General features: G+C 42.8%; 2 protein-coding genes across 3 annotated transcripts in view; one reads left to right on the forward strand and one right to left on the reverse strand.

The window, feature by feature from the left end:
• Nucleotides 1–172: 172 nt before the first annotated feature.
• Nucleotides 173–12,127, reverse strand: amd1 (adenosylmethionine decarboxylase 1). Of its 2 annotated transcripts, XM_068576728.1 has the most exons (10): nucleotides 11,825–12,127; nucleotides 6,714–6,800; nucleotides 5,887–6,013; nucleotides 5,574–5,676; nucleotides 5,366–5,407; nucleotides 4,559–4,601; nucleotides 3,610–3,754; nucleotides 3,435–3,527; nucleotides 3,180–3,335; nucleotides 173–3,077 (listed from the first exon to the last, which is right to left on the reverse strand). In XM_068576728.1, exons 1-10 carry the CDS (start codon nucleotides 11,935–11,937, stop codon nucleotides 2,934–2,936), a joined length of 1,053 nt encoding a protein of 350 aa, XP_068432829.1. In that variant the 5' UTR covers nucleotides 11,938–12,127; the 3' UTR covers nucleotides 173–2,933. The 2 variants fall into 2 exon arrangements, with proteins under 2 accessions (XP_068432829.1, XP_068432831.1); XM_068576730.1 differs by lacking the exon at nucleotides 5,366–5,407.
• A 650-nt stretch (nucleotides 12,128–12,777) lies between these two features.
• The window catches only part of cdk19 (cyclin dependent kinase 19), a 63,988-nt gene continuing 49,492 nt past the window's right edge, over nucleotides 12,778–27,273 (forward strand). The window contains exons 1-2 of the mRNA XM_068577435.1: nucleotides 12,778–13,016; nucleotides 22,335–22,410. Coding sequence (XP_068433536.1) covers nucleotides 12,889–13,016; nucleotides 22,335–22,410 — 204 coding nt within the window. The 5' untranslated portion in view covers nucleotides 12,778–12,888. The remainder of the gene's footprint in view (nucleotides 13,017–22,334; nucleotides 22,411–27,273) is intronic.

Genomic DNA, 27,273 nt, shown 5'->3' on the forward strand with positions numbered 1-27,273 from the left:
GACACTAACTGAAACAAAGTGTCATTTTTACACATATTTAAGTCTTCCATCCAGAGTAAATCAATTGTCATGATTCATACTAGTTTTATATTATTCAATATGCAACTTCTCCTCCTCTTTCCCCCCTCTCCCGTCCAACGGCCAATCTTCGCTTTTCAATAAACACAGAAAGTTGCACAGATAAGCATTTTTTTTTATTGAAGCATCGAGCTCGTAGCACAGATATATTTAGCACATCTTGACCATCCAAAGAACAGCAAAATAAAGAATTAGAACAGCAACGTTTCTCCTTCAGTACATCTTGCAACTGCACCCCTTTCTCTGACCAGGGAGGGTGGGGAAGGGAGAGGAGAGGCTTTCACTCACCCTTCTTCTGGAGAGAAGAGTAGCAGAAGAAGGGAAAGTGAAAATGAACACAAACAAAAAAAAACATGAACATGAAGGATTCAGCTTTGAAAAAAAGGTCATCCCTTGACGTCAGAACAAACTGGTTTCACGACTACACAAACATTTGGACAAAAAAAATAATAAATGGAGCGGAGGGGGGGGGGAGGGAGAAGAAAAGATTGGTCCGCAGCAAAAAATACAAAATATATATTTTTTGTATAAAATTCTATTACCATTCAACTGCAAAACAAAGCATTTTGAGTTCACTGTATAAAAAAAAAAAATTAAATAGCATAATGATCCACAACAACAAGGCTAAAATGTACTTCCATCTAATAACAGCTAGCTTTAAACCGCTTCGCGTAATTTTGAGCAGTTTTAACTTTAAAAAAAGAAAAAAGGAACCGCTAACGGTCATGGCGGATAACCTCAAGTCATTTGACAGCAGTTCACATAAGAGTAGAGACGGGCTGTCAGGGAAAACTCTTCCGACTTCACCTGCTGGTCCAACTGATTCGCAAAGTGCCTCAAGTGATGACCGCACTGCCATGGAAGCGGATGCAACCGTAGAAAAAAAACAAAACAACGGACTGCGCTGCGCCATGGGGGCCGAGAGCAGGTTAAAGGCTGCCGCGTCTGACTCGGGGTTCAAACGCGCATTCTCTGGCAGGAGAAGCGTTGTGAACGCCACGTGGTAGCCGGACGCCAGGTGCCGAGGTGCAAACTGAGCACAACAAGATAGTAAATGTGAAACCGGACCTGCCTTCAGCACTTGTCCACAACATGAAGAATGATTAATACAGTTAGTTCGGGGGCGGGAACTCGTTTTTTTTTATAAATCAAGTCAATGCGTTTTTCCCAAAAAATTAAAAACCCATTAGGATCCGCTTTCAGCTGGTAAAAAACAAACTTACAAAAAAACGAGGAGGGAGGTGAAGCACATAGACCTACTGACGAAGAGGAGGAAGAGACGGCGCGACGCTACACTGTCAAGCAACACGGCATTAGTAGTCACATGCACCATAGTGTCACAGGATTTCCACCCCTCAAATGGACAAAGGGGCACACACACACACACACACACACACACACACACGCACACACGCACACACACACACGTAACATTTTTGACAAAAAAGAAAAAAACAAAACAAATGTCTGGGCACAATAAATGTCATTAAATGACAGCTTATGCAGCTGTTACATGTGGAATGATCCGGGATCACCCTGACATGCTCAGACCGGCGGGCGGCTATTGTGCGAGGAGTACAGTTTTCTGTAGGGCGGGGGGCGGAAAGAGACAGAGACGATGGATATTATATGTGAAAAGCTTTGCTGGGCTTACTAAGCAAAAAGTGTCTGATGGGATGGTGGGAGACCTGCTGCGAGCTACACAAAGGTTGGTCGGCATTGTGCTTGCTGAGTATGGGACGTGGCGAGGGGTGAGGGGGAGGTGTGTGTGCTCTACTGGAGTGGTACATTCAGCTCAAACCCGGTCCAGGCTTTTCTCTAGGGATGTGTACATTCGAAAGATGGAGGTTGGGAGGGGGTTTGCTACATTCAGTTTGAACATTTTAACCACTTCATGTGAATGTGGAAACTATAGTGCTGAATATGACTGGCAGTAAATGGGGAGGCAGGGGCTAAGACCTGGAGGCTTCTTATAGATAAAGGGTGGAAGAAAGCACGGAACACATGATTGATTGTCTGTTTTTAAGTAGGAGCACAAATGAGTGAACGCTTGTGGGAGTTGTCGTCGTTAAAATTAAAGCCCAGCAAAGCAGAACGTCTTTATATTTATTTTGTTTCCCTATTAGTGCACTTGACATTCGACCAATGGATTGAGAACCTTTTATTTAACGTGTGCAACATTAAAACAGTAAGTATGGCAATCAGAGGTAGGAACTCAAATGATGACGATTAGAACAGCCAAAACCTCACCACGATTTATACATTCATTTAGACAGAAAGAAATAAAATAGGTCAGCCTTCTTTTTCTTTTTTCGTACCGTGAGCAAACAGGTTTGTTAAAGTGCACTCAAAAAACTGGTTCGTGATTTATAAATAAATACGTGAGCGAATCAGGTTGGTTGAATTTTGACACTTTTTTGGCAGTGAGGGGAAGGGAGACACGATGGAAGAACTGATCGGACCGATCTGAGCATGTCAGAAGCCCCGGCCTAGTGTGGGCGGAAGCCTTGTCTGTGGGGGATAAGAGGGGACACCTGCAGGAAGGGGCGGGCGCGCTGGGAGTGTGCGGGCGGCCGCAAACAAAGCGTGTTCAATTCCTCTACATGCACTTCAAGATCACGGCAAGAGTGAGTTAGTATATCGAAACAGAGAGAAGAGCTTTCATGCAAGAGGTCTAAGTCACAGGTACAACAATGCAAACAACTCAAACTCAAGGCTAAGCTGGGGCGGAGGAAGAGTGAGGAGGAGGAAGAGGAGGACGACAACCTCTCTACTGGGGGAAGAAGCCGGCTGCAGGGGGGAAACAGCCTAGAGCGGCCGCCTTTCTTTTTATGCCTCTTCTTCATCCTCAACCCTCAGCTCTGCTGGTTCTGCTGACGGCTCTTGGCGTAGCTTGTAAAGACGAAATTGTACTCGTTAAATTGAGCCAGCTGGCGGTCGAGGCGCTTGTAGCCGTCCACCTTCTGGGCGGGAGAAAAGACGCTGCGACATTTTGAGCTCTGCAGGGGCAAAAGGAAACAACTTTCATTTAAAATCCATCAATGGAATCAAGGTTGTATTTAAAAAAAATAAAACGCATACCAAAAAAATATAACGCATACCTGATTGACAAAAAGCGTAGTCACAAACTTTCCTGGCTTGAACACATCCACCACCTTGCTGACCAGGTCGTCGTATGACGTCTGGGAGAGGTTGGTTTCAAAGCTGACGTAGGAAAACTCCGGCTCCGGGGTGATGTGGATGGTCCAGTAAGTTCCCTAGAGGAGACGACACAAGCAGAGACCGCCATGTTACAAAGATGCTTGTGGCAATTTGTCATGAAGAAAAGGTGCTGGGGAACTCAAGGGTAAACTCACGTCAGTCTTCATTCCATTCATTGAGTATCCACAAGGGTTGAACATTGTGGCATCGATCACAGAACCTGGTATCAGGTCACGAATTCCACTCATCTACAACAAGAGAAGTAAGTCTCAAAACTAGAATTCCGCCACAACTCCAGTTGGGCTTTTGTGCGACAGCAAGACTACTTACACGAGTGACATCACTTGCAGAAACACCATCTTTCATATAGAACTGGTCCATGATGGCTGGATCGAGGTCGCTCATCAGAACTTCCAGCGTCTGATCCGCATGCTTGTTCTCCCAGTACTCTGGTAAGTCCAGGGTAAACAGGTACCTGTGGGTGGCAGACAGCGAAAAGGTTATTCTATTAAAAAGGGCGGGCTTTTATGCCAAAGCAATGTTTCTTGAGTGTTATAGTAAAAAAAAAAAATTTCAAATATCGGTTTGAGTACATAAATGTAATTTGTCGCTCAAGCAGTACAGTAGCGAATCAAGTCACTGATGTGTGGTGGCCATGTTGGTCTGACACCCAGAGCAGCAACTCACCGGGTTTTCTTTTTCCCCAATGACAGCTATTTAACGTACACAGAGATCGTTCTCTTCAAAGTCGGCAGACTCCATTAACAAAAAGCAATTACCCACAGAACATGAGTGTAACAGAGACTTTCAGTTGTTTCCAAAAAAGTACTACATAATTTCTTTTTGCTAACGACTAAGTCAACATTTTGTTTTGAAAAACCCAGAAAAGTGACGCCGATGGAGTCAACCTTTAAAAGTCAGGACAGAGTGTCAGAGTTTATGACGGGACAATAAAAAGTGGTTCTAAAAAGGGCTGTCATAAAAAGCAGAAATACTCAAAGAACAGACTTTTTATTTCATTATTGTACAGTCATCACCATGTAGCAACATCCTGCTATGGCGGAATTTATCGCAAGACAGAAGACTCCGCAGTCAGATGCAAACTTTGGCTGCATTTTCCTTTTCTTGTACTATTATTTATTTAGAGTTTTACTCTGAGAGAAACAAGACAATTCCTAAGACAGTATATTTCTGCTCCTGAATTATCCACTGATGTTAGCAACACGATGTGGACAATAGATAAAGTTTCAAACAGTGCAGGAAATTGTGTGGAGCTTACCAGCAGTCAGAGTTCAAACGTCCCATACAGTAGGCTGCACCATCTGGAGGGAGCGAAAAGAAAAAAGGTTTGATTTACGGCAGCTGGCCTCATGATGACCGTACACCACACTATCTCAAATACTTATGAGAATGCATGTAGCATCTATTGGATTTCTGTGGCACAGGGCAACTTCTTTAGCCTTCCCATTTTACACTACAACAGATATGCAAGGGGCTCGGGACAGGCATTGAGAACCAATGCCAACGCAATCTGGAATTCAAAACTGTTTTCTTTAGATTGTGCTTATAGGTTTCTAAAGTAGCGCGAAGGTCTAGGCACGGCCGTACGATACGGACTAATTTGACACAGGAGTTATTTGCAGTTAAGAAAAACAAATGCCTTTTTGCATCACTGACTGTACCAATTGTCTGTAACATTAGTAAAAGGGAAACAGTATATGAAAAAGAACAAAATGATTATTGAATAATTGATAACAGCAAACCAAATAAACTGCATGAAATATATTTACAGGTTCCGTAAACTGTATAAAAGGAAATTGTGTCGCCTTTAATTGGCTCGTACTACTGCGCTGTGATTGGCTGATTATCTGTCAGTTGCAATTTGATTTCATACGCTGTGACATGAGTGTGTAGATGAAGCATTCGTTGTTAAATTTGACTCATTTTGCAGCTGGCTAGGTAGTTAGCTAGTTCCACCATGCTTTGATGCTACAGTGGTTACAGAAAAAATGTAGTTGGCGCTCATTTGGCGGTAGCAATGTGCTGCTTTTGATACTGTGACCAGAGTGTGTGGATGAAGACATACCTAACCAATCACAGCACGGAAAGACGGGATTGGTGGAACACTCTTCAGGGGGGAGGGAGAGAGAAAAAAAAAAATGCAACCGTACTAGAAGCGCTGTACCATTTTGATTTTGTTCAAATGCATTTTTAGAGCATTTTTTTCAAGTGTGTGTGGGGGGGGAGGGCAGACTTAAAAGCGGGTGGTGCTCAAGTTTTAAAATGTTGCGTACTTGGGAAAATCTGGCTGAGAAAGTCCACTTCCTCCTGGAAGTTTCGATGAGGGAACTCCTGATGGGTTGGCTTCATAAAGTTCTTGCGGGAGTAGAAGAAATTCTGCACAAAAAAAGAAAAGAAAAAAATGGGAGGGATGAATCTGCAGCCAGGTAATAATAAAAAAATGTAATACTACGCAGTTGGTAGGAAATTGCCTTGGTGCAGCTCTCAAGAGCAGACTTTACAAAACACACCAAGTAAATAATAAGAAAGACAATTCAGGCTCTGAATGAAGTGTCGTTTTCACAGTTACTCAAAAGGGACGTGTACCTCGATGGCATCGAAACCGCAGTACTCCCTGGCGAGTTCCAGCAGAGGCACCAGTGCTTGCAGTAAGAGGGTGGTTCCGCATGTCTTCAAAATGAAACGTCTCTTGGAGACAAACATGCTACTCTCACTGTGGAAGCAAAAGAAGCACAACAAAGGTGTGAAACGCCTGTACTCATCGTGTCATGAGTTATACAAAGAGAATATTCCAATCATGTGCTACTGCTGCTGCTTTTTTTCTCCCCTCCTTCCTTTTAGGTCCACTGAGCGATCATCTGTAAATACGAAAGTCAGCAAGACCAAATGTTTGTTCAAACTTGCCACGCGGAGGAGGCTAAAACCACATGGGAGCAGTAATTACAGGGCAGATGCACTCCAACAGCGCTGTTGTACAACTTGCTTGTATGAAAAGGTGAGTAACCCCACCCATTTGAACGCTGGTTACAAGAAATGGAGGTATTTAGGAGTACTACTTCACCAGCAATATAACTCTTGCAGCCTGTGTTTGACTTGACTTACAATCAGTCATTTTGTCTGTGATAAGAAAAACATTTGATCGTGTTTTCAATTATTATTCTCAATTTGGAAAAAAAACCTTAAAACATTAGATTGTACAATTCACCATGGATCTAATTCATACAATGAAGGCTGTGCAGCATGTAATGGATATGTGTGCGCGCGCCTGTGACCTCATCACTCGAGACAGAGACTGTGCTGTCGAAAGCAAGCGGCTTACAGGTGACCGCTGTCTAATCCCGCCTGCCTTGTAATCAGTTGGGGAAACACAAGGAGACTTACTGCGTGTAAAAAAAAAAGATCCCGGCACTCACCTGAGTATATAAGCTTCCTGCTTGTCAGACTTTGTCACACTTATGATCAAACAATGCACATTCTCCAAAAGTTTGTCCCACTCAAACCTAAAAAGAAAGAGAAATTGAAAGATCAGCACTTTGACATTCATTTACTTGATTTTGACTGGTAAATACATGGAAGTAAATCCCACTACAACTTTGGTTTCCCCCCCACACACACACTTGACAGAAAGTGGAGTCGTTCTGACCCAGGCAGCGACCTCCAGATTCTAAAAAGTGACACCAATGCTGAAGTGCCTTAAACCTGCATTCTTTCTAACGGCCTGTCTGACTCTATGGTCGTCTGAAACAATTACTGCTTCTCGCTTGATTCATTACCTCAGTAAACATTGTGGACACGAGTTTAGCTACAACCATGAAAACAGCAACAAATAAATAATAAAGTCACAACTAGGGTTGAAAAATTCCGGGAATATTCAAAGTTGGAAACTTTCCACGGGAATTAACAGGAATTAACTGGAAATTTTGGGGTAATTTAACTGTATCTACCTTGTCATAAGCGGACATGCATTCAAACATTTATAATACAACTTTTAAAAATGACTTTTTTGACATTCCAAAAGCCATGAATAATCAAGATGATGGTGTACTTTTGTGTGGGCATACATAATTCCTACTCTCACTGCTGTAAAAAGTCTACGGTATACAAATTAACTTGGTATTAAAATGAACATGGCTTCAGTTTACCAAGTAATCAATATGCTAATGACAAACAGTGTTGGGAAAGTTCACTTTCTACATGAACTAGTTCAGTCCATTGTCCATAATTCAAAATTTTGAACTAAGTTCACAGTTCCAAAAAATGAACTTGTTCAGTTATTTTTTTCAAAATGTTGCGAGCTGTAATTGAAATCTCTCCCCGTCTGCAATACCGCTCTTGGCCTCTACGCAACTCGGCGCTCTCACACTTGCCAGGCATCCGGCTGAAACATTCAGACGCAACACTGATGACAAAGACGTTCAAAAACAACAAAATGTTGTATGTTTACGTTTATGTTTCTAGCAAACAATGTTCCCAACCAGCTGCATTCAGTTTCCAGCTGAGCTTGGCGTACATAGTCTTGGTCTCAACTACATTTAAGTTCCCTGTTAAAGGCTTTTGCAAAAACTTAGGCACATTTATTTTTTTCTAAATTCCCGTGGAAACTTTCCGCCCCTTTGCAATCCTAGTCACAACATTGAGGGAGCAATTATGGGGCATAGGGGTAAGAAAAGAACCAAATGAGCAATAATTTTCAAATGGATATGGACAGGAGTCAAATGAGCAATAATCTCAAATAGATATGGACAAGAGCCTTTGTGTTATCTGGATATCAGCTCCGCGGTGGTGTAGTGGCTAGCACTGATGCCTCACTGCAAGAGGGTCTGGGGTTCGGATCCTGGTCTTGGCGGGGTTTGGATACTGATGATGGCAGGTCTGGCAGGTCCTTCTGTGTGGAGCTTGCATGTTCTACCTGTGTCAGTGTGGGTTCTCCAGCTTCCTCCCACAATCCAAAGACATGCAGCTTAGGTTAATTGGACTCTAAATTGCCTGTAGGTGTGAATGGTTATCTGCCCTGTGATGGACTGGCGACCTGTCAAGGGTGTACCCTGCCTTCGCCCATTGACCAATGATCCAGCGCCCTGTGACAGTAAAGAGGATAAGTGGTTTGGATAACGGAATGGATATCAACCCCACTTATTCATTCCCGGAGAAAAATTGTGGGGAAAAAAATAAACCTCAAACACAACTTGACGATGACAGCAGCCTTCCAACCAACAATCAAGACAGCTGCAGTGCAATTGTACCTGCGTCATGTTCTCATTACAATCCATGGAAGGGCTGCACGGGCCCATTCCCAGTAGGAAGCGCAGAGAGCTGGACAGACAACACTCAATGGAGAATTCAGCAGCCAGTGCTGCATAGTTCACTCTGCGAGAGATTGGATGGGAGTCAGTCGACAGCCTTTTTCTGGGGAACGTGAAATAGTCAAGTCACATTTCTCAACAGCACCGGTCAGAAAGCAGGAGTGAGCAATCAGTCACGTACTGGCCGATTTTGCTGAAATTCCGGAGTAAAAGGGAGACACTGACATTTGCATAAATGTCTTGTGGCTTGCAAGATCATATTCCCTCCAGCTCAAAAAAATTCGTCAGTTGAATCAATTTGTTCCTGATTTTGGTAACTCAGTCATGACTTAGAGTCAAACAACTCAATTTGCTTCCTTGTCTCTAAAACACGCAAGTCTGCAAAGGCACCAATGAACTGACAGTGTTGCCCGTCAACGGCAAGATTTAAATATCAATTCAACGAATAAACAAAAATTACATTGCATTTCGGAGGTTTGCGTTTTGTTTTTAGGTGTCTCTCTACTGATGTTAAAAAAAAAAAAAGTGTCCCCTGCTACCGATTGCAACTAAAGGTCAAGTAAGAGTCAGCAATGGCAACACTGGCCATCGAGTCGCTCCTTTCCCCAACTTTAGCAAAAATTAGCTTCAAGCAACATCAAATAATACTGCAATATGCCAACAATATTGGCATTACAGACACCTCAACCATTTGACTGTCTCTGGTTACAATTTGGTTAAATGTGCTTTTGCCAGTGGAAAAAAAGTAGAGCTTTAACCCAAAACTCAGTGACTTTTACGTGAATTACTCTTCTAGCCATTATTGTGCATTCATGACATTAGTTAACAATCAAGGATTTTTTTTAAATTTCCTTTAATCCTTGATGACATCAGAACTCTTGCAATGTACTGGATCATAGCAGAAGGCTAACGTTACCGGAGACAGGCCCCGTTTCAGTGTGAAATGCACACCACAGGCTATTTCTGGTTGCTCAGAAGGATCAGATTCTCCACGGAGAAAAAGAGCACTGGAGAGTTTTCATCCAGGCCCCAGACACAAGGCGCAACAAAATGACGGATTTGTGGAAGAGAGAGGCTTAGTGGCACAACGGCAAGTTATTTCAGATAAAAATGTAAGATGCCATGAATTAACATTTGAAGTGTTTAGACCCAACATGAACTGGCCTTCAGCGGTGGTTAGGCTCCCGAGGATAGGACGGCGGCGGTAATGTGAGCGAGCTTCACATTTGTGAATCGGGTGCCCTTGTGGACTAATTTGGACATTGGCCGATGTCCAGCAAAAGCCCGATCCACCCGACTGCGTCCCTCGTGAGCTGTTAATCTGGCCTCTGGCTGTAAATTAATGCCGAGCCTCAATCACCTGAACGGTCACACACTTTCCTAAAACCCCCGACCTCTAGTGATCTGGCTAATGGCCACAAAAGTCACCAGTTTCAGCCTTGAAACTTGCCATTTCACATAATACAGCAGTGCTGTGACAGCTGGATGGTGTCAAGCGGTTGCCATCAAGAGAAAATACTGCTGAGAAAAACATGCAGCAAACACTGAGAAAAACTTGGCTGCTTTTTAAAACCAGTCAACAACAACAGCTAACCATCCGTTAGTAACCTATTCACACTGAAGGATCCAAAACTACCTTCAGTGGGCATGACATTAAGCACCAAACAGTGATATGGCCCCCCTCAGCAATTGCGAGCCATCTGACATTGGCCCAAGCAATAAACAGTTTCAACAGCCTTTAAAAAATAATAATAATAATAATAATAATAATAATTTCTCAGAATGTCCAATCGCCCGGGCCAGATATGAACGCAGCCAAGTGCCTCTGAGCAAATCACAGTAGGGGAGACCCCTCTAACCAATCACAGGGACTGGGAGGAGAGCGCCTACATGGCTGGGAACGTGACCAGAACTAAGGGGGAGGGGGAGAAATGGGGGGGCGCTACATGCGATAGCGGCCGAACTCTATAACAGGAGGTCTTGGGGGCGCCATGCCAGTGGATTTTTTTTTTTTTTAAACTCATGATAAAAGCACAGCCATGTGATCTCAGCCTCCCAAAAACAAACAAAAAAAAAACATGCCCACTCCTGGCGTCTGTGTAATCATAGCGATCATCGTGTGCGTTCATCCGCGTTCTTGATATGCAAAACAAGTGCCATCTGGTTGAGCAGAAACTTATACATTTTTTCGCGATCTGTGACTTGTACAAGTGACCCGTCGGTGTAGCTCGCGTCGCCGCACGTTGAGGAAACACGCGGGGACGACTGGCGACCACATGCTTGACATCTTAAGCGAGGGCCATCCCCTCCTCGTAGTTAAATGACGCAGACAAATATAACCTCCCCATTAATTTACAAGAAAAAAGACACAACACAATATTAGGAAAGACCCATTGATCGACGTAAATAAAGTAGCGTCATATACATGTTTTGCGCTTTAATGTAACGTTGCGTAATGTAAGGTTAGTCAAATGGTGTCCCAACACCTATGGCAATAAAACGCGTGCGCACCGATAGGGGAAAATAAAAGATTGACTTTTGTATGTTGTATTAACAATCCAGCCCGTCTAATGTTGGCGCCAACGTAAGTCGACAGGTGACCTATCTGTTAAAGACGCGTTATGCAGTCGCGCGAGTGCGAAACCAGCAGAGGACGGCCGGACGTGTGTACGTTTTCTCCATGGAAGTAGCCAGCAAGCTATCTCGCTAGCTATCTAGCTAGCTAATGTTAACCGTGAGCTATAACCGGGGTGCCAACTTTCGTTAAATGTGGCTAATAAACAGTTTACCGTGGCGCTGTCGCTCACCATAACCGGCGAGGGAGCGTGCCCAACGTTTATAACTGCTATATGACATAGTTTATTTTGCTGGAGAATGAATGACTCAGCTTGGTAAAGGGGGAGGTGGCCATTTTTGACTACCTGTGTTAGCTTGCTCCCTGGTAGCCGGCGATGGTGTCAAAATGTGGCTTGCTAGCTCGGAACGGACCCTAGCTAACTAGCTGACTTGCTAACTAACGGAGGATGAACTCATGACTACATATACATGATTTCTGGATGTAATAAAACAAGATCACGTTGTCACGTTAAACTGGCCCCATGTCACGAATGAATTGCGGGAATGAAGCCAAGCATGTGGCCGGCGTTTCAGCCAACATGTCCATATGCTACTGCTGCTGAGGACTGGCGCGACACTTTGTGAGACGTTCAAAGAGCACAAACCTCGGGATGGTACGGAGGTCCCCGGTTCCTTTGGTCTCATCCTGCCGAGAGAACCACACCTCCAAAAGCTTTTCGGTCCCCTCGAAGAAATGTGCACCATTATCTTCCATCATGAGACAACAGACACCCAACAAAAAATATTTAACTTCGGTTGTAACGTTTACAACTCAATTAATCCTTCTTTGATCCGTTATAATTTATTGAGGTACAGTCCTTTAAGCAATCCAGGTGTTGATTTTCTTGTGTTACCGTCTTCCCTTTTTCAGAGAATACCGTTAGCGAGTGCTAGCTAATATCGCCGGCCATACTGTGTAGAGCACTGAATGGAGATGGCGCAGTGAATTTATATGGTAGTCGCCGTTACGTCATTCTCGTGTTGGGCCAACCACGTCGTAAGGCTCTGGTTTGTGATATGCAATTGGTTTTGGGCCACGTCACTCATGGTAGAACCAGGAGTTTCCTCACGTGACGTTCTATTTATTTTCTTTACAGCCTGTACTGAGTGTTCAATGGTTTTGTGCACATACCTACAGTATACCAAATTACATTTAAGAAAAAAAATGCGTGTCTGAGTATGTTATTAATGCTATGTAACATCGCACTATACTATACTATGTACCACTCAGAAAAGACTTAACGGTTGCAATTGATGATAACGGTTACCATTCATGATGGCAATAAATAAATAATAAATAACGATGACCATCATAATATTGATGGTCATCATGTATAAAGTATATGCTTTGGACTAACAGCCCTGTAAATCCAAACCACTGTTTATGAGAGTTCGTGAGCACGCAACCGCAGCGAGAAACGCGGACTGTAGTTTCCTCTTTCCTGCTCAACGAGTCGGTGAACTGCGGCGGCTGTTCAAAAGAACTACCTTTCCCGGCGTGCTTCGCGCACAATTAGAAACGTCTACGAGCCAGTGAACATTAAGCGGAGCAGACCAAAGTCCCAAACAAGGAAATGGTGGGGGAATAAAACGACCAGATTATTTAATTAATGCATGTAATAATTAATATTTTATTTTATTGTAAATTAAGACGTATTTATGGGTTGAAATGGACTACGACTTCAAAACAAAGCTGGCGGCCGAGAGAGAGAAGGTGGAAGATCTGTTCGAATATGAAGGTTGCAAAGTGGGTCGAGGCACCTACGGGCACGTTTATAAAGCTAAGCGCAAAGACGGGTAAGATAACCATGAATGTTGTTGTTTGTGCGGACCGGAAACCGACTGCACAGTGTTTGATCTCCGGACACCGCGGCTGTGTGTGGACCGGGGTGTTAGGTGTGGACCTCCCCGAAGCGATAACCCGTGTGTCTCTATGTTTTTGTTTTCATGTAACGCACTCACTTACTCGCCAACGGTCACCCCCTTCCTCCCTCCTCATTCCCCCCCCCCTTACCCTTTCTCCCCCACAAAAAAAAAAACAACACAATAAAGAAGCGCTGCTAACGTTAGTTATTATTATTTGTTTTGTATTTAAACGCACTGGTATCGTCGTTAATCCCAAAAGGGACATTTCAGCGTCTTTTCGCGGGCCGAACAGCCTATCCTTTGTAACACTATGCATTGACAAACGTTTGTTTTCTTCGAGACTCCCACTTTAATGTAATCGTGTTCGCTATTCTATTTTTTAAAACGGCTTTACACTACCACCGTCCAGCACGTGCCGAGTGCAATACAACATAAATACCAGCGCCAGTCAGACGCTCTGCTCTGCTATGCCAGCGGTGTCACTATTTGTTGCTACACTCGTACAATTGGCAAATTCCCAATTGATAATAGTACTTAAAACCGTGGCGTAACCATTGTGAAATGGGGTTCATACTGGAATTGGCCAAAGTAGTGCATGCATTGTTCATGTTGTTCTTCTCATTTTTAAACACATCCTAGTTTGTTTGGGCTGCTGGCAGGGGCGGACTGGGGGGAAAAGTGGCCCAAGATTTACTGTCAGACCAGCCGACTCACTACATTGCGCGCTGCCCACTCAATGCATCGCATGTATCGACCAGTCAGTGGCCTATTTGGAACTATACCCATAGACTTAACTTGAATTTGGACGATTACAAAGAAGATACATCATATACGTTTGTTTTTTTTAAATAACATTAGGATCCACCTATTTGCCTGTACGGACACATGGAATAAAATGATACTGCTTTATTGTAACAATCCAAGGTAGATATAGTTTTCTAGATGAATGTACTTAACTCTGGGCTAGTATGAGACGGTTATACAGAGAATAATAATGATAAGAGAAAGACCACACAATAAAGAAACTGGGGTTAGAGGGTAAAATTAGTATGAAGTATATTGTAGAAATGAACAGCACATACTGTAACGGACTGAGTGTCACCTGTTATGTTATAAGTGTTATTGTGTTTACAGGAACAAGTTGTTCAAGGAAAACGTTGTTCTCGATAAGATGTCTGGTTATTGTAATCTTGTTACAGAATAAACCACACAATAAGTGAGCTAACGTCTCATAGCTTTCCTGACCTAGGGTCGCTACAATACCATGGGGTGTGAATCACAGTGGTATCAGTGCTGGGGTAGTGATTTTGTGTATGTGACTGTTTAGCTGAAAGAAAAAAGACTGATTTTCTACAGAATATTCTGTATGTACACAGTATTCTATGTACACAGAATATTCTGTGTGTATTTCCTGTCTTTATTGTCTCGCCGGGTTGTAAAACTGAGTCAACCCTGCAGGCGGGGTCTTATCGTGTTTGCCGCTATAACATTTGATAATAGAGACTTGACATGAGGTCAAAAGGTGAACGCAGGCACTCGTCTCCAGCGTAATACTGTGAGTTTTATTTAATGCTGTGAGGTAATCACATCCTCAAGGGTATTATGGATTTAGATACAGTGTAATTAGCGCATCCGACTGCTTCTTTGAAAGACGCCGGGCAGATTAAAGAGGAAATACAGTGAGACAGCCGATATATTCCAACCAGTGGTGGGCCGTGGGTTTGAGACCTAGGTCTTCAATGAGTGCCATATAGTCCACATCACAAGTGGACTGGAAAAAAGTGTCCCTGGAGTTACTGTCACAGACCAACACACTCAATACGCGGTGCGTTCATAGTCTATCCACCAACCGCTCTGCCACAAGGCTCCACCACGATCATACGGGAAAAGGGGAGCCGCTCCACATGACGAGAAAAAATAAAGGAGACGCCATGAGCAAGGTGTGAGGTGTGTGCCGGCCCTCACATTCATTGCGTTACGGAGTTTCAGAGACCCTCTGACTTGTGCATGCGTTAGACTCCTTGGTCCGTGTTTCAAGAGGGGTCGGGTGGGTTGCCGACATCACCACTGACCTTTGACGCCCTTTACGTGGGCCAATCCCCGCCCTGGTGACGCGGTTGATGCGCACTAAGGACAGTGCGCACCGGTCGAGAGTCGCGCCGAGAGCAGAACAGTAACAAAATAAGCATTTCACTCATCAGATGCACATAGCCCTCTGTGAGTAAGGGGTCATCAGTAAGTCCTGAGATTCTAGATTCTACGTGAGACTCTAGCTTAACTGACCAATCACAGCACATGTTAATGGTAATGCGAGCCCTGTGACCAATCACACGTCCAGGGTCTCGAGAAGGCTGTTTCATGTATTTTACCTAGGCTAATCTTACATAGATAAAGTTAAGTGAAATGTGATTGGATAAAAAATGCTGTTAAACAGGTCCTAAGAAGCCATACAAGAGCTCGAAAGGAGCAGAGGAACAAATGAAGGCACAGTTGCACAGTGCAATGAGAAAATAAGCTAATAGGGGAAAATAGTTCTAAAACATGTAGTGTATTTGTGAAAAACAATTACATTATAAAAACATTATAAAAATAACTTTTAATTTATTTGTTTATTTTACAGGGATAATGCACACTGATCAACAGTATACTGTAAGTGCGCCAGAGTTAGCCAGAGAGGCTAATTTATATCTGCTGTACCTTTTTTTATGGCAGCTTGAGAATACATATAACAAAAACAAACATAAAACAAATATACAAAACTATGTTAAGAAGGATACATAAAACACTGGAGGCACATACTACAAAAACACCAAACAAGACAAATACACACTTACTCTGAATAGACAAACAGTACATTAGCGCTTGCAGACCTGATGGGCAACAAGCCATTCCCTGAGTCCATGTTTGAATGTTTTTAGGGCTGCAACTAACGATTATTTTAATAATCGATTAATCGGTCGATTATTTTTTCGCTTAATCGGATAAAAAAATAATAATTTTAAAACATTAATTTGCAACCTTTTATTACAAAAACAGAACTGACAGTGAAAAATTCACAGTGCAAAACATCTTAACAATAAAGAATTTATAAAAAATAAAGAAATACAAATCAGAAAACTTAACAGGATTTGTTTGAACGTCAGAACTTGTTCTCTCCACACATGCACACTCACAGACACACATGCACAAACACACACACTCACAAACATGCACACTCACAAACACGCACGCACACTCACAGACACAGACGTACACACTCAGAATTCCAGAAGTAACACTCAATGTACCAACGGATAACTTACGGACAGCAATTTACCTAAACAAAGGTTGTTCATTAGATATCGAACTACAAATCCAGCAACACTTCCTCTGCATGAAGCCACATTATATCAGACTGTTGGACGCAGGTCTGCGTTCTGCACCTCAGAGGAGATATTTACGCGTTGCTTCTCTTGAAGCTCCGCGGTATTTTAAAATGAAGACGTTATCTAACCCAACAGCGTGGCTCAAACACAAGGAATGAACGACTAGCTAGCGAGCTAACGACAACGGTTAGCCTAGCTTTTAAGTTATTGTACACGCATAGCGACTATACAGCGACATACGAGAAGATACAGCGCGTTGCGGAAGCTCCTGGACCTCCTGTCTGCGGTGCTCCGCTCAACTGTTTTGTTCAATACTCAAACATCTCCGCGACTTATTGAGCGGCGTAATAATCGCGCGACACAACGAATCGATAATGAAATTCGTTGGCAACTTTTTAAATAATCGATTTTTATCGATTTTATCGATTCGTTGTTGCAGCCCTAATATACACACACACACATATATATATATATATATATATATATATATATATATATATATATATATATATATATATATATATATATATATATAGATATATATATATATAGAGATATATATATATATATATATACACACACACATGTACACACACACACACACACATATATATATATATATACACACACATCCATGAGGAGTTTTGGGCTGATTGCATGATGTGCATTGGAGTTACAACAGGTTTCTATCAGATAGCAAACGCACAAAATGGGTGTGTCTTTGGGTCCACGTCACGTCAAGGCCGTTTAGTGAAAACGCGAACAAAGCACAATTAATATTCTCAAGAGTCTTTAGATCATCCCTGAACAGAATTGAAGTCGATCAGATAAAAATTGTAGGAGGAGATACATTTAGAAGAAAGGCAAAAACAGGCAAAAAATGACAAATGCGCCAAAAATCGCAAATTGCCGAAATTATTGTGCACATACACAGTTTGGAGTCATTAGTCCATATAGTTTTACTGTTATGAGTATTTAAAAATAGGACATGCCCCTAAAAGGTTAATTGGTCTGATTTTCCTTAACGCAATGAGATATTCAAAATCTTTCAACACAGTCTTGAAGATACAGCTCTGTTTATGATTTTCAAAGAGTTTGGTATAAATTGGACAAAGCGTTCTAAGATCAAAGTCCAAAAACATGTTTTTCACAAAATACAAAATGGCGGAAAATGTTGGTGAGCGGACTTTATAGGTCCGGCAGGCTTTTTTTTAGAGCAGGTGGAGCTGGACATGTGTGAATTTTTTCAAGTCAATTGGACAATCTGGGCGAAGGGCGTCGCGGGGCCGGGAGAGAGACATTTTTGGTTACTTTTTTTTTATGCCTATATCAGATGGCTATTTTCACCAGGCCTGACAAGCGGTCCAAATTTGATGAGTTTTGAGTATGACAAGTCTCTCAAAAAGGCGCCCAATGTGGAAAAATAAAAGTCAGAGGAAAAAACGTAGTAATAATACCCCTTCGTTTCAATAGGGTCCTCTTGGACTGACTACGTCAGTCGCTCGGACCCTAATTATTAAAAAGTTATAATTTTGTGATTCTGTTTAGGTCTTTAAAGAAGGCTTAGACGGCCCACCACTGATTCCAACACATACTCATTCCAACCTGTCACATACTGACTCTTGGTCAGGCCCCTTGGTATCACTTCTGAGACACTAGGTAGCCCAGCACAAGGTTAAAGTAAAACACGTGGTCAGCGGTGTGAATTCCAGCAGCTTGGTTTTACCGGCAAAATCGTTTAGTCCGGATTAGAAAAAAAAAAATTACGCTTACAATAGGTACCTATATTTAGATTAGGGCAGTAAACTTGAAATAATAATTTAAACGTAGGGTTTCGGCGTTATTGTTTCATGCAGGTGTTATAAAACCTTGTTGCTCGGTTAAATGCAACATTAGACCGCCTGGGCATTTAGTCTAACTGTCCTGAGAAGAAAGTGAAGTAGCTAATAGCTGTAGTGGTGCTTTACGTCTACATATTTTTTCACGATACTACAAAATTATATATAATTTTATTTTATATATATCCATCAAAAAATTTGAAATGACTGTACAATGTACAGAAAACATTGAAAAGGACAGCAAGTAGACAACTTCACACTTTTACTGCAGAGATGCAAATTCTTTTCTTTTTAGTGTTCAAAGCAATGGCCCTGACAGCTACGTTGCTTCAACTAAATACTTTTGACACAATACTAGAATTTGTTATATGTAATGCTATGGTTGTTTCTGTCCTTGGAATGTGGAGTGCCTGTATTTCTATTGTCAGAGACTGTAGACAAGGTCAAAAGGAAAGACATTGAGAGGAGGACTGGAGGTGACTGCTGTCAGGCGGTCCGTGCAAGTGGTTTGCAATAAAGTTTGTTACCAACGGAAGATCAAGAGTCCTGAGTTGTTGTGCAGGTGAGGAACCCATTGAGGTAACAGGATCCTGTTACAGCAGAAATGAATTATCACACATACCTGTTTTAAATGTTTCTTGGCTTCACACTGAGTTAATATATGCAACTTTACCCAGCTGGCAGTAAAAAAGACAAGTGTGCCTGAGACGAGATGTGAAGATATGTTGTCAGTGTTTCCATACAGTCTAGCGCCTTTTGTAGGAGCCATTACGATTAACAAAAGCACCAATGTGGGTGCATCTCTTTGCTGCCCACATGACCTGTTTGCTATCATTTTGGCTCTGTTATCAGAAGAGTTGTCATCAGCTGAAAAATAAAACACTGCAAAACATAAAGATCCTATTTTTCTTTTCTCAAATGTTGAGAATACAGTAAATATGGTCCAGGCACATCATAAGCCGCCTTTCACTGCATGCGTAATACATCAAATCAGTATTAATGTTTGGACATGGCAAGACTGTGAGTTCGCAAGAATGTGGCGATCTGATACGTATCGCGATACAGTGGCCATGATTCAGTATATTACGACAAACTAATGATACTGCTGACAGAAGTGGTGTGCTCGTGCACTACTTCCTGTCTCCATTTACATTGTTACGCCGGAGGCAAGCCAGGAAACCGTTTGTTATTAGTGATTTTGAGCTATACAAAATAAATTGAATGTTAGGTTAGAGTCCTGAAGGGCAGGTGGCACCTTGCATGGTAGCTCCTGTCATCAGTATATGAACGGATGAATGCATGTAGTGAAAAAGACTCTTATAGACAAGTACAATCCATTCACCATTTACATCCAGGCCAGACATCCCTTCTGCTTATTGTCTACGGTCCGATTACCGAGTTAAGACGAGACCCAAATTGAAATGGAGAGCAGACAACTCCGACCGGTTTGCTTCCCAAGTTCCCAGTTTTCAAGCTCATTTTAAAACTAAAAAAAGCTAAATCATCATCTGACAACAGCAGGGGAGTTCACTGATCAAATTTGGGGTCATTGCCTTCAATGCTCAAACATGATCACTCTGCAAAATTATTAACTGTCCTAAGTGGCAAAACATAACTTTCTTTTATATCTTCAAGTTTAGTTGCGTTCTATTCAGTTCTTTAGGACTGATCCCTGTTCGTGTGTCACATCAGGTCTACTACAAGTGCACGATAATAACACACAAAGCGTTGTTTCCAAAGCAAACTTTGTTCAGAGAGTTGCAGTGCTGCTTGTCTCTGGTGGTTGTTTTAAGCATAGGTTCATGATGCCAGTCACCAGTGCATCTGCAGACCAGGGGTGGAGTGTCCCGGGAGTTACTGTCAGACCAGCCCACTCAATACACGGCACGCTGCACAATAAAGAAACTGGAATCAGAGGGTAGAGTTCGTATGAACTACATTGTAGAAATTAACAGAACATACTGTAACGGACTGAGTGTCACCCGTTGTGTTATTTTGTTTACAGGAACAAATTGTTCTAGGAAGAAGTTGTTCTAGATAAGAAGTCTGGTTATTGTAATGACTAGTTTCAGGAGGTCAGTGAAGGTCTCATGAGCTGTGAAGCCTGTCAGTCACAGTTGCCTGTTCTTGTTACAGAATAAACCACACAATAGGTAAGCTAACGTCTTGTAACTTTCCTAACCCAGGGTTACTACAATACCACGGGGTGTGAACATCAGTGGTATTAGTAGTGTTGTGTGTGTGTGTGTGTGTGTGTGGGGGGGGGGGGGGGGGCTGGGCTGATTGGTGATGGAGGTGGGCCGGAATTTGTCCTACCATATGGCCAGTCCGCCCCTGCCGCAGACCAGAGCATTACAAATCTTTTGAGACATGATGTGACGCGCAAACCGCGGAGATGTAATTTCAGAAGCCTTTTGCTGCTGCCGTCGCTAGCACGCAGGAAGCCAGCAAAAACAGGCGCAGTGAAGGCTGGATGACCACGACGACAGTTACCCGGAGGGTGTTGATTGGCTGACCATCAGCTGTGGATCTTGCTACAGCGTCCTTCACTGTTGGACCTCTGAGCAGCTGTTCCAGCATGTTGAATCGGCATTAGAGGGAGTCGGTGAGAAGGAGTTCTCTGATTGGCCGTTTATCCACTGTGGTCATTTTCTCCCCTGCAAGCAAAGGCGACCGGCTGCAAAACATTTACGGCGCCCCATGAAACATCATTTTGAGAGATTAATGATTTAATTTGCATACATTTGGATTATCAATGAACTGTTTGAGACATTTGTCAAACAAATCTGCTCCTCTGAAATGATCATAATACACTTTATTTATATAGCACTTTCAAAAAATAGTGCCTCTCACACATAATAAAAGATACAGTTTGAATACATATGATTGGATAAAAGAAAATGGATTTTATATGCTGATTTCTTTTTTTTAGGTTTTTTGTATATGATACAACAAAACATCTGAAAATGCAATCAAGAATCAACATGCAATCTGTCTCCCTCAGCTTCAGTATCTTTTGACAGTTTAAAGAGCAAGAAATCAACTGATGAGCGAAGAAATTAATTTGCAGATTAATTCCGATTACAAAATGTAATGTGAGATGACGCCCCATCAGACTCTTTTGAAGTTGGCTTCATTTACCAGGCCTTAAAAGGGAAGAACGGCCATTTTCAAAAATTATACATTCCTCTGGTCTAAAAGTCAAAAAAGTAACTAAAGAAAGATAACTCAAAACTCTCTGAAACTCAAATGTGTTCAATGTTTAAAGATATTGATTCAACGTTCCCACGCCATTGAGATATTGGCACTTTTTATTTTGGGCGGTATTACTCTTTAAGAGAGCAGTGCTCAGAAGTGTTAAAATCACTGTAGGAGTTCATTTTTGTCATATTTTTCCCTCTGCTTTTGTACAGCGGAGTTCCTATTAAATTATCTGAATTTTACAAAATTCATATGAGGAGATTTTATAAAGTGTTACGAGATCCTCTGAGCATTCGTGCAGCCCAATTAGTATGATAGGTATGTGTGCCCGAGAGCTCTGGCTAAGCTATGACCATGTCCAGTGCAAAATTTGGCTGAAGTGGGTTCCGTCTTAGCACCGCAGGGAGCTTTTTGAACTGTGTGGGCTGTACGCTGAATAAAGTTGTTATTATCAAATTGTCTTTACATTTTGAAATTGTGCCTCTTTGCACTGTTTTTATAGAAATAGTTTCCTTTTGTATTTCACACTGGTCATCTCAATGAATCAATATCTTCCTGCTAAGCGCGCTTCAAACCGCCCTCCTTACATTTACCTTTGAACTGCTTTTAATGGTCAAAAGTGATTCACAAGCGCTGGTCCTGAAAATGCGAGAAAGTGAAAGCAGTGGTTGAAATGAGGTTTGAATCGTGAACATCTGTTTTTACATGACATGATTTCCGTGTTCCGGGCTGTGACCGGGCGACAACTGAGCACTTAAAGTTAATGTTAAAAAAGACACTGAGAAAGAAAATCTGTGTGGCCTCTAGTATTGTTGCTCTCCAATTTTCACTTTTCATCCCCACAGGAAAGATGAGAAGGACTACGCACTAAAGCAAATAGAAGGGACTGGAATATCGATGTCTGCCTGTCGGGAAATTGCTGTAAGTTACAACTCTTTTTTTCATTATTATAGTTTTTGTTTTATTAGATCACTGCCTTTTTTAAGACATGCAAAAGCTTTAAAAATAAAAAGTGAGAAATATTTAATTCATAAGTTGGACAAACACCATAAATAGCATTAATAGGAAAAATGTACAGTTGTTCGTGCAACTTTACACAGATCTCCAAGGGCATCTGAATGTTTCTGAAAAGTGTGACGCTTCATTGACTGTCTGCCATAGTTCACATATCGAAGTGTCCCTGAGCAAGACAATGAACCCCCAGTTGCTCTCTGGGCGCCTCACTAGGGGCAGCCCTCTGCTCCCCGAAATACTGATGGGTCAAATGCAGTGGCGGCCGGCCCATAGAGAGCACCCAACAAAACATTTTTTATTATTTATATTTAAAAGTTATAGCTTTTTTATAATGTAATTTTTTTTCACAAAAACACTATATGTATTATAATATTTTTTCCAATTTGCTTATTTTCTCATTGCACTGTGCAGCTGTGCGTTCATCTGTTCCTCTGCTACTTCAGGCCGCTGGTATGGCTTCTTAGGACCTGTTTAACAGCATTTTTTATCCAATCACATTTCACTTCTATGTAAGATTAGCCTAGTTAAAATAAATGAAACAGCTTTCTCGAGACTCTGGACGTGTGATTGGTCAAAGGGCCCGCGTTACCATGAACATGCGTTGAGATTGGTCAGTGAAGCTAGCGTCTCAAGTAGAGTTTAGAATCTCAGGACTTACTGATTACCCCTTACTCACAGAGGGTTATGTGCGTCTGATGAGTGAAATGCTTATTATGTTACTGTTTTTTTTCACATTTGCAGTTATATTTAATCATAAACAAGCCACAGCGCTGTTGTTGTTGCTTGACACTGGTACTTCTACCTGCGGCCTCTTCCTGCGCCAAGGTGCACGGCCAGCTGTGCTCAGGGGTGGACGAGTGGAAAAAAGTGGCCCGGGAGTTACTGTCAGACCAGCCTACCTAATACACGACACGACGCATTGCCTATGCACTCAATGCACCGTGTGTGTGTGGGGGGGTGAATGGCACAACCTGGCCGAGTTTATTGCTCTTATACTGCGATTCATGCCAAGCATGGTCTAAACAGCTTGCTAAACATACCACGTTACCTGAAGACAAGCCGGTTAAGGCCGTTTTTCAGGCTTCTTTGTTAGCTGTCACTCTTGAGACCACGCCCCTGTAGTGGGGCGTGGCATTCGCTGGGGCGTTTTGCAGCCGAGTGTGAAGCGGCAGGGATGAGGGTTAGCGCCTCCAAATCTGAGGCCATGGTTCTCTGCCGGAAACCGGTGGATTGCTCCCTTCAGGTGGGGACAACATGCCCGCCCCAAGCGAAGGAGTTCAAGTACCTCGGGGTCTTGTTCACGAGTGAGGGTAAGGTGGAGCGGGAGATCGACAGGCGGATCGGTGGGCTGCAGCAGTAAAACAGGCGCTGTACCGGTCCGTCTTGGTGAAGAGGGAGCTGAGTCGGAAGGCGAAGCTCTCTATTTACTGGTCGGTCTACGTTCCAACCCTCACCTATGGCCACGAACTCTGGGTCGTGACCGAAAGAACGAGGTCGCGGATGCAAGCGGCCGAAATGAGCTTCCTCCGTAGGGTGGCCGGGCTCAGCCTTAGAGATAGGGTAAGGAGCTCGGACATCAGGAGGGAGCTTGGAGTTGAGCTGATGCTCCTTCGTATCGAAAGGAGTCAGCTGAGGTGGTTCGGGCATCTAATCCGGATGCCTCCTGGACACCTCCCATTAGAGGTTTTCCAGGCACGTCCAACTGGAAAGAGGCCCAGGACACGCTGGAGGGATTATATCTCCCGGCTGGCCTGGGAACGTCTCGGGGTCCCCTAGAACGAGCTGGAAAATGTTGCGGGTGAGAGGGAAGCCTGGGTCGGTCTGCTGGGTGTGCTGCCACCGCGACCCGACCCCGGATAAGCGGCGGAAAATGGATGGATGGATGGATGAAAGTTGAAAATATTAAGTCAGTTACTGAAAACATTTTTATTTTCAATACATTGTTGAATTTTTCAAAGTTCAACAACAAAACTTCCTTTTTCAGGTTCAAATCTTTTTTTCAAATGAACATTACTTATGACCTGGATATGGCTCCATATATTTGTGGTGGTGCCGTGTGGCGGAGTGGGTGGTGGACTGTTTGATTTACCCCTTACACTGTATCTTTGCCTCACCACAACCATTGATTAATGCCAAAGTGGCGAAATACGTTTTGCAAGAGACCGTCTTTGCGGTGTGATCACCCCAGCCGCAACAGGAGGGGGAAGGCAATGGCCCCTTCCCCACTTCCTACCTCATACTTCAGACAAACAGACAGAAATAGCAACAGCCAGCAAAGGACTCCAAGCCTCTCCTGTGGTATAGTTTCTGGCACAACAGGTGTCTCCCGGACAGGGCTGCCGCTCCCATAAGGCACACTACGCGCTGTGCGTAGGGCACCAGGCCCGCAAAGAGGCACCAAAAAATATGCAACAAAAAATCCTCATAGTTATAATAATTATAATGCTGATTTCTTTTAAATATAAATATTAGGCACCTTTTAGACATGTGTATATCACAAAACAGGCAGAACAAGAGATATATTTAATTGCTCAAAAAAAGTTACAATGGTGCCCCCCCCCCCCCCCAAAACAAATACACATTCAACTTCCCAGCTCGCTGTTGTGCCCTTTTCAGTGGCGACAACAGGAGTCAGGGTCAGAAAAAAGGAAAAGAAAGAAACTGCGAGATGATGCCCGTGCATCTCTTCAGGTCAGTCCATGCTTAATTATTGTTAAATACGGGAAATGTGCGCTGCTAATGTAATGCTTATGCATACACCTCGAACTAGCTGACGTTATTGCTAATGGTAGCAGGGCTCTCAAGTTGTGAAGGCAGACAAGAGCAACATATATCCCCCGGGAGCCGTTGACGGTGGGACGGGGGGAAAGACTCCAAATACGCGCCGGGGGCGACTGGAGCTGTCCGGCGCGAGGCACGGGACAGGCAGCTGCCACACTGCCTTTTTTATTTGTATCCGTGAAAAGAGAACACAACACTTAAATGTAATCTGTGCCCTGGAGCCTGGCGCCTTGATTCTCCCTGTTACAGTTGCCTCTGCTGAGCGACGTTGTTCGAAACTAAAGCTCATTAAAACATACCTGCGTTTTACATGAAGAAGTTACGCTTAGGGCACCAAAATGGCTAGCAGCGGTACTGCTCTTGGACAACATTTTGCCACAATGACTCACACACAGTTAAAAAAAACAAAAAACAATCCATCCATATGAAAACTGTGTCAATTCGCTGCTGGAGACCGCTGGTACCAGCTATCACTTCCCATTACCGTCCTGTCTCGACAGTCTGATGGTGCAGTCTGAGGGCAAGAGGGCGCGCAGCTGGTCTGCTAGAGAAAGAATGTGGCCCCTTAAACATGCCGGTTACGCAACGAACCGCACTGAGCAAACCTTGCTGCAGTTTACTTTTAGAGTATTTGTCATGACCTCGAGCTGCATGTGAACATTTCTCAGTTGTACATTTAAAAAGCTGACAAGATGTTGCATCTTCACGGCTCCTCTTTCTTCACCAGCATTTTTATTCGAATCCAAGGCACTTTTCAACCTTAGTGTGGGTTCAACAGGGTCGTGGGGGCGCGGCTTTTTCTTTTATAGGAGCGACCTGGTGATTTTTGCATGTTCTAGCCTGCTTTGTTTTAAAGCCCCAAGTCTGCAGGCTTATTTAATCCAGAGTAAACCAGCAGCTGTCTGCATAAAACATATTAGAATTACCCCCAAAACAAAATGATATGCTTTGGAAAGTGAACGGCAGTGAGTTAAGTATACTTGCAGTGCATGGGCTAAGGTATGCAAAGACACATTCCTGAATTTCTAGCATTGCAGCCAACCAGCAGAAAATGGGACAAAGGTCAGACACATAGCGTTGCTGCTATCAGCATAAAAACATAATTTTTTTTTGTTCTGGGCTTGAGCGCTTAACAAAGCAGAGGTACTGTCACACAAGATCAAAGACTCAGACTTCTTTTCATTGTTTTTGTGACAAAAAAAAATTAGTTAGATGAGGCCACAGAGACCGGCTTTTAAAGCATTTGCATTTATTTATAGTGCCGTTTTGTAGGTCTCAGTGCATTTTACAGAAAACAGTACGCTTATTAAATGGAGAGTAGAGTAATAAAAGATAACATTATAAACACCTTTGACCTGTCTCTCTATTTCGAGAATGTTTTTGCTGGTGTGGTTTAAAGTTAACTCACCATTTCCTGCAGCTGCTTCACACTGAAAACCACCACCAGGGTCAGAAGAAACCTTTACAGATATACCGACTTAGGAGAAGCGCAGGTGTAATTGATAACATTGACAATGGTGCTATGCAGCTGAGCGTCTTAAGCCGTGGTAATGTTCGTCTTTTTAACGCCACTTTTGTCACCCGATCATTCCAGGACGCAATAACTGTCAGTCTGTACCAGATCAGTTTATTTAATTAAATGTATCATCTTCTCCCACCGAGGAGAGCAATGTAAAGAGAGGAGAGAAAACCGGGGCTGGAACATAGCTGAGACCTGTAAAATTACTGCTGATGAAAACCCACGTTTGAAGAACAAAATAAGGGGAAACTTTTATTGTAAAAAAAGGTGTGCAAAGTGCCTCTCACACATAATAAAAGATACAGTGCAAATACAATTTATTGGATAAAAGACAATGGATTTTATTTGCTGCTTTTTTATTTTATATTATATGAAACAAATGATCACTAAATTAGCTGAGCTTTGTTGGTGGCTTTTGGTGACTTAAACAAGTTTAGTAATACTGCAGGTAAGAAGAGTGATCGACAAAA

The sequence above is a fragment of the Clinocottus analis genome, unplaced genomic scaffold (genome assembly GCF_023055335.1).
Source record: "Clinocottus analis isolate CAN_PGR_092001 unplaced genomic scaffold, fCliAna1.0.p SCAF_15, whole genome shotgun sequence".
NCBI lineage: Eukaryota > Metazoa > Chordata > Actinopteri > Perciformes > Cottidae > Clinocottus > Clinocottus analis.

Coding starts and splice junctions, on each gene's coding strand:
- amd1 (XM_068576728.1), bottom strand. CDS start 11,937: ATGATGGAAGATAATGGTGCACATTTCTTCGAGGGGACCGAAAAGCTT. Junction 6,801..11,824: donor GACCTCCGTACCATCCCGAG/GTTTGTGCTCTT, acceptor CTTTCTTTTTAG/GTTTGAGTGGGACAAACTTT. Junction 3,755..4,558: donor CGTTTGAACTCTGACTGCTG/GTAAGCTCCACA, acceptor TGCCACCCACAG/GTACCTGTTTACCCTGGACT.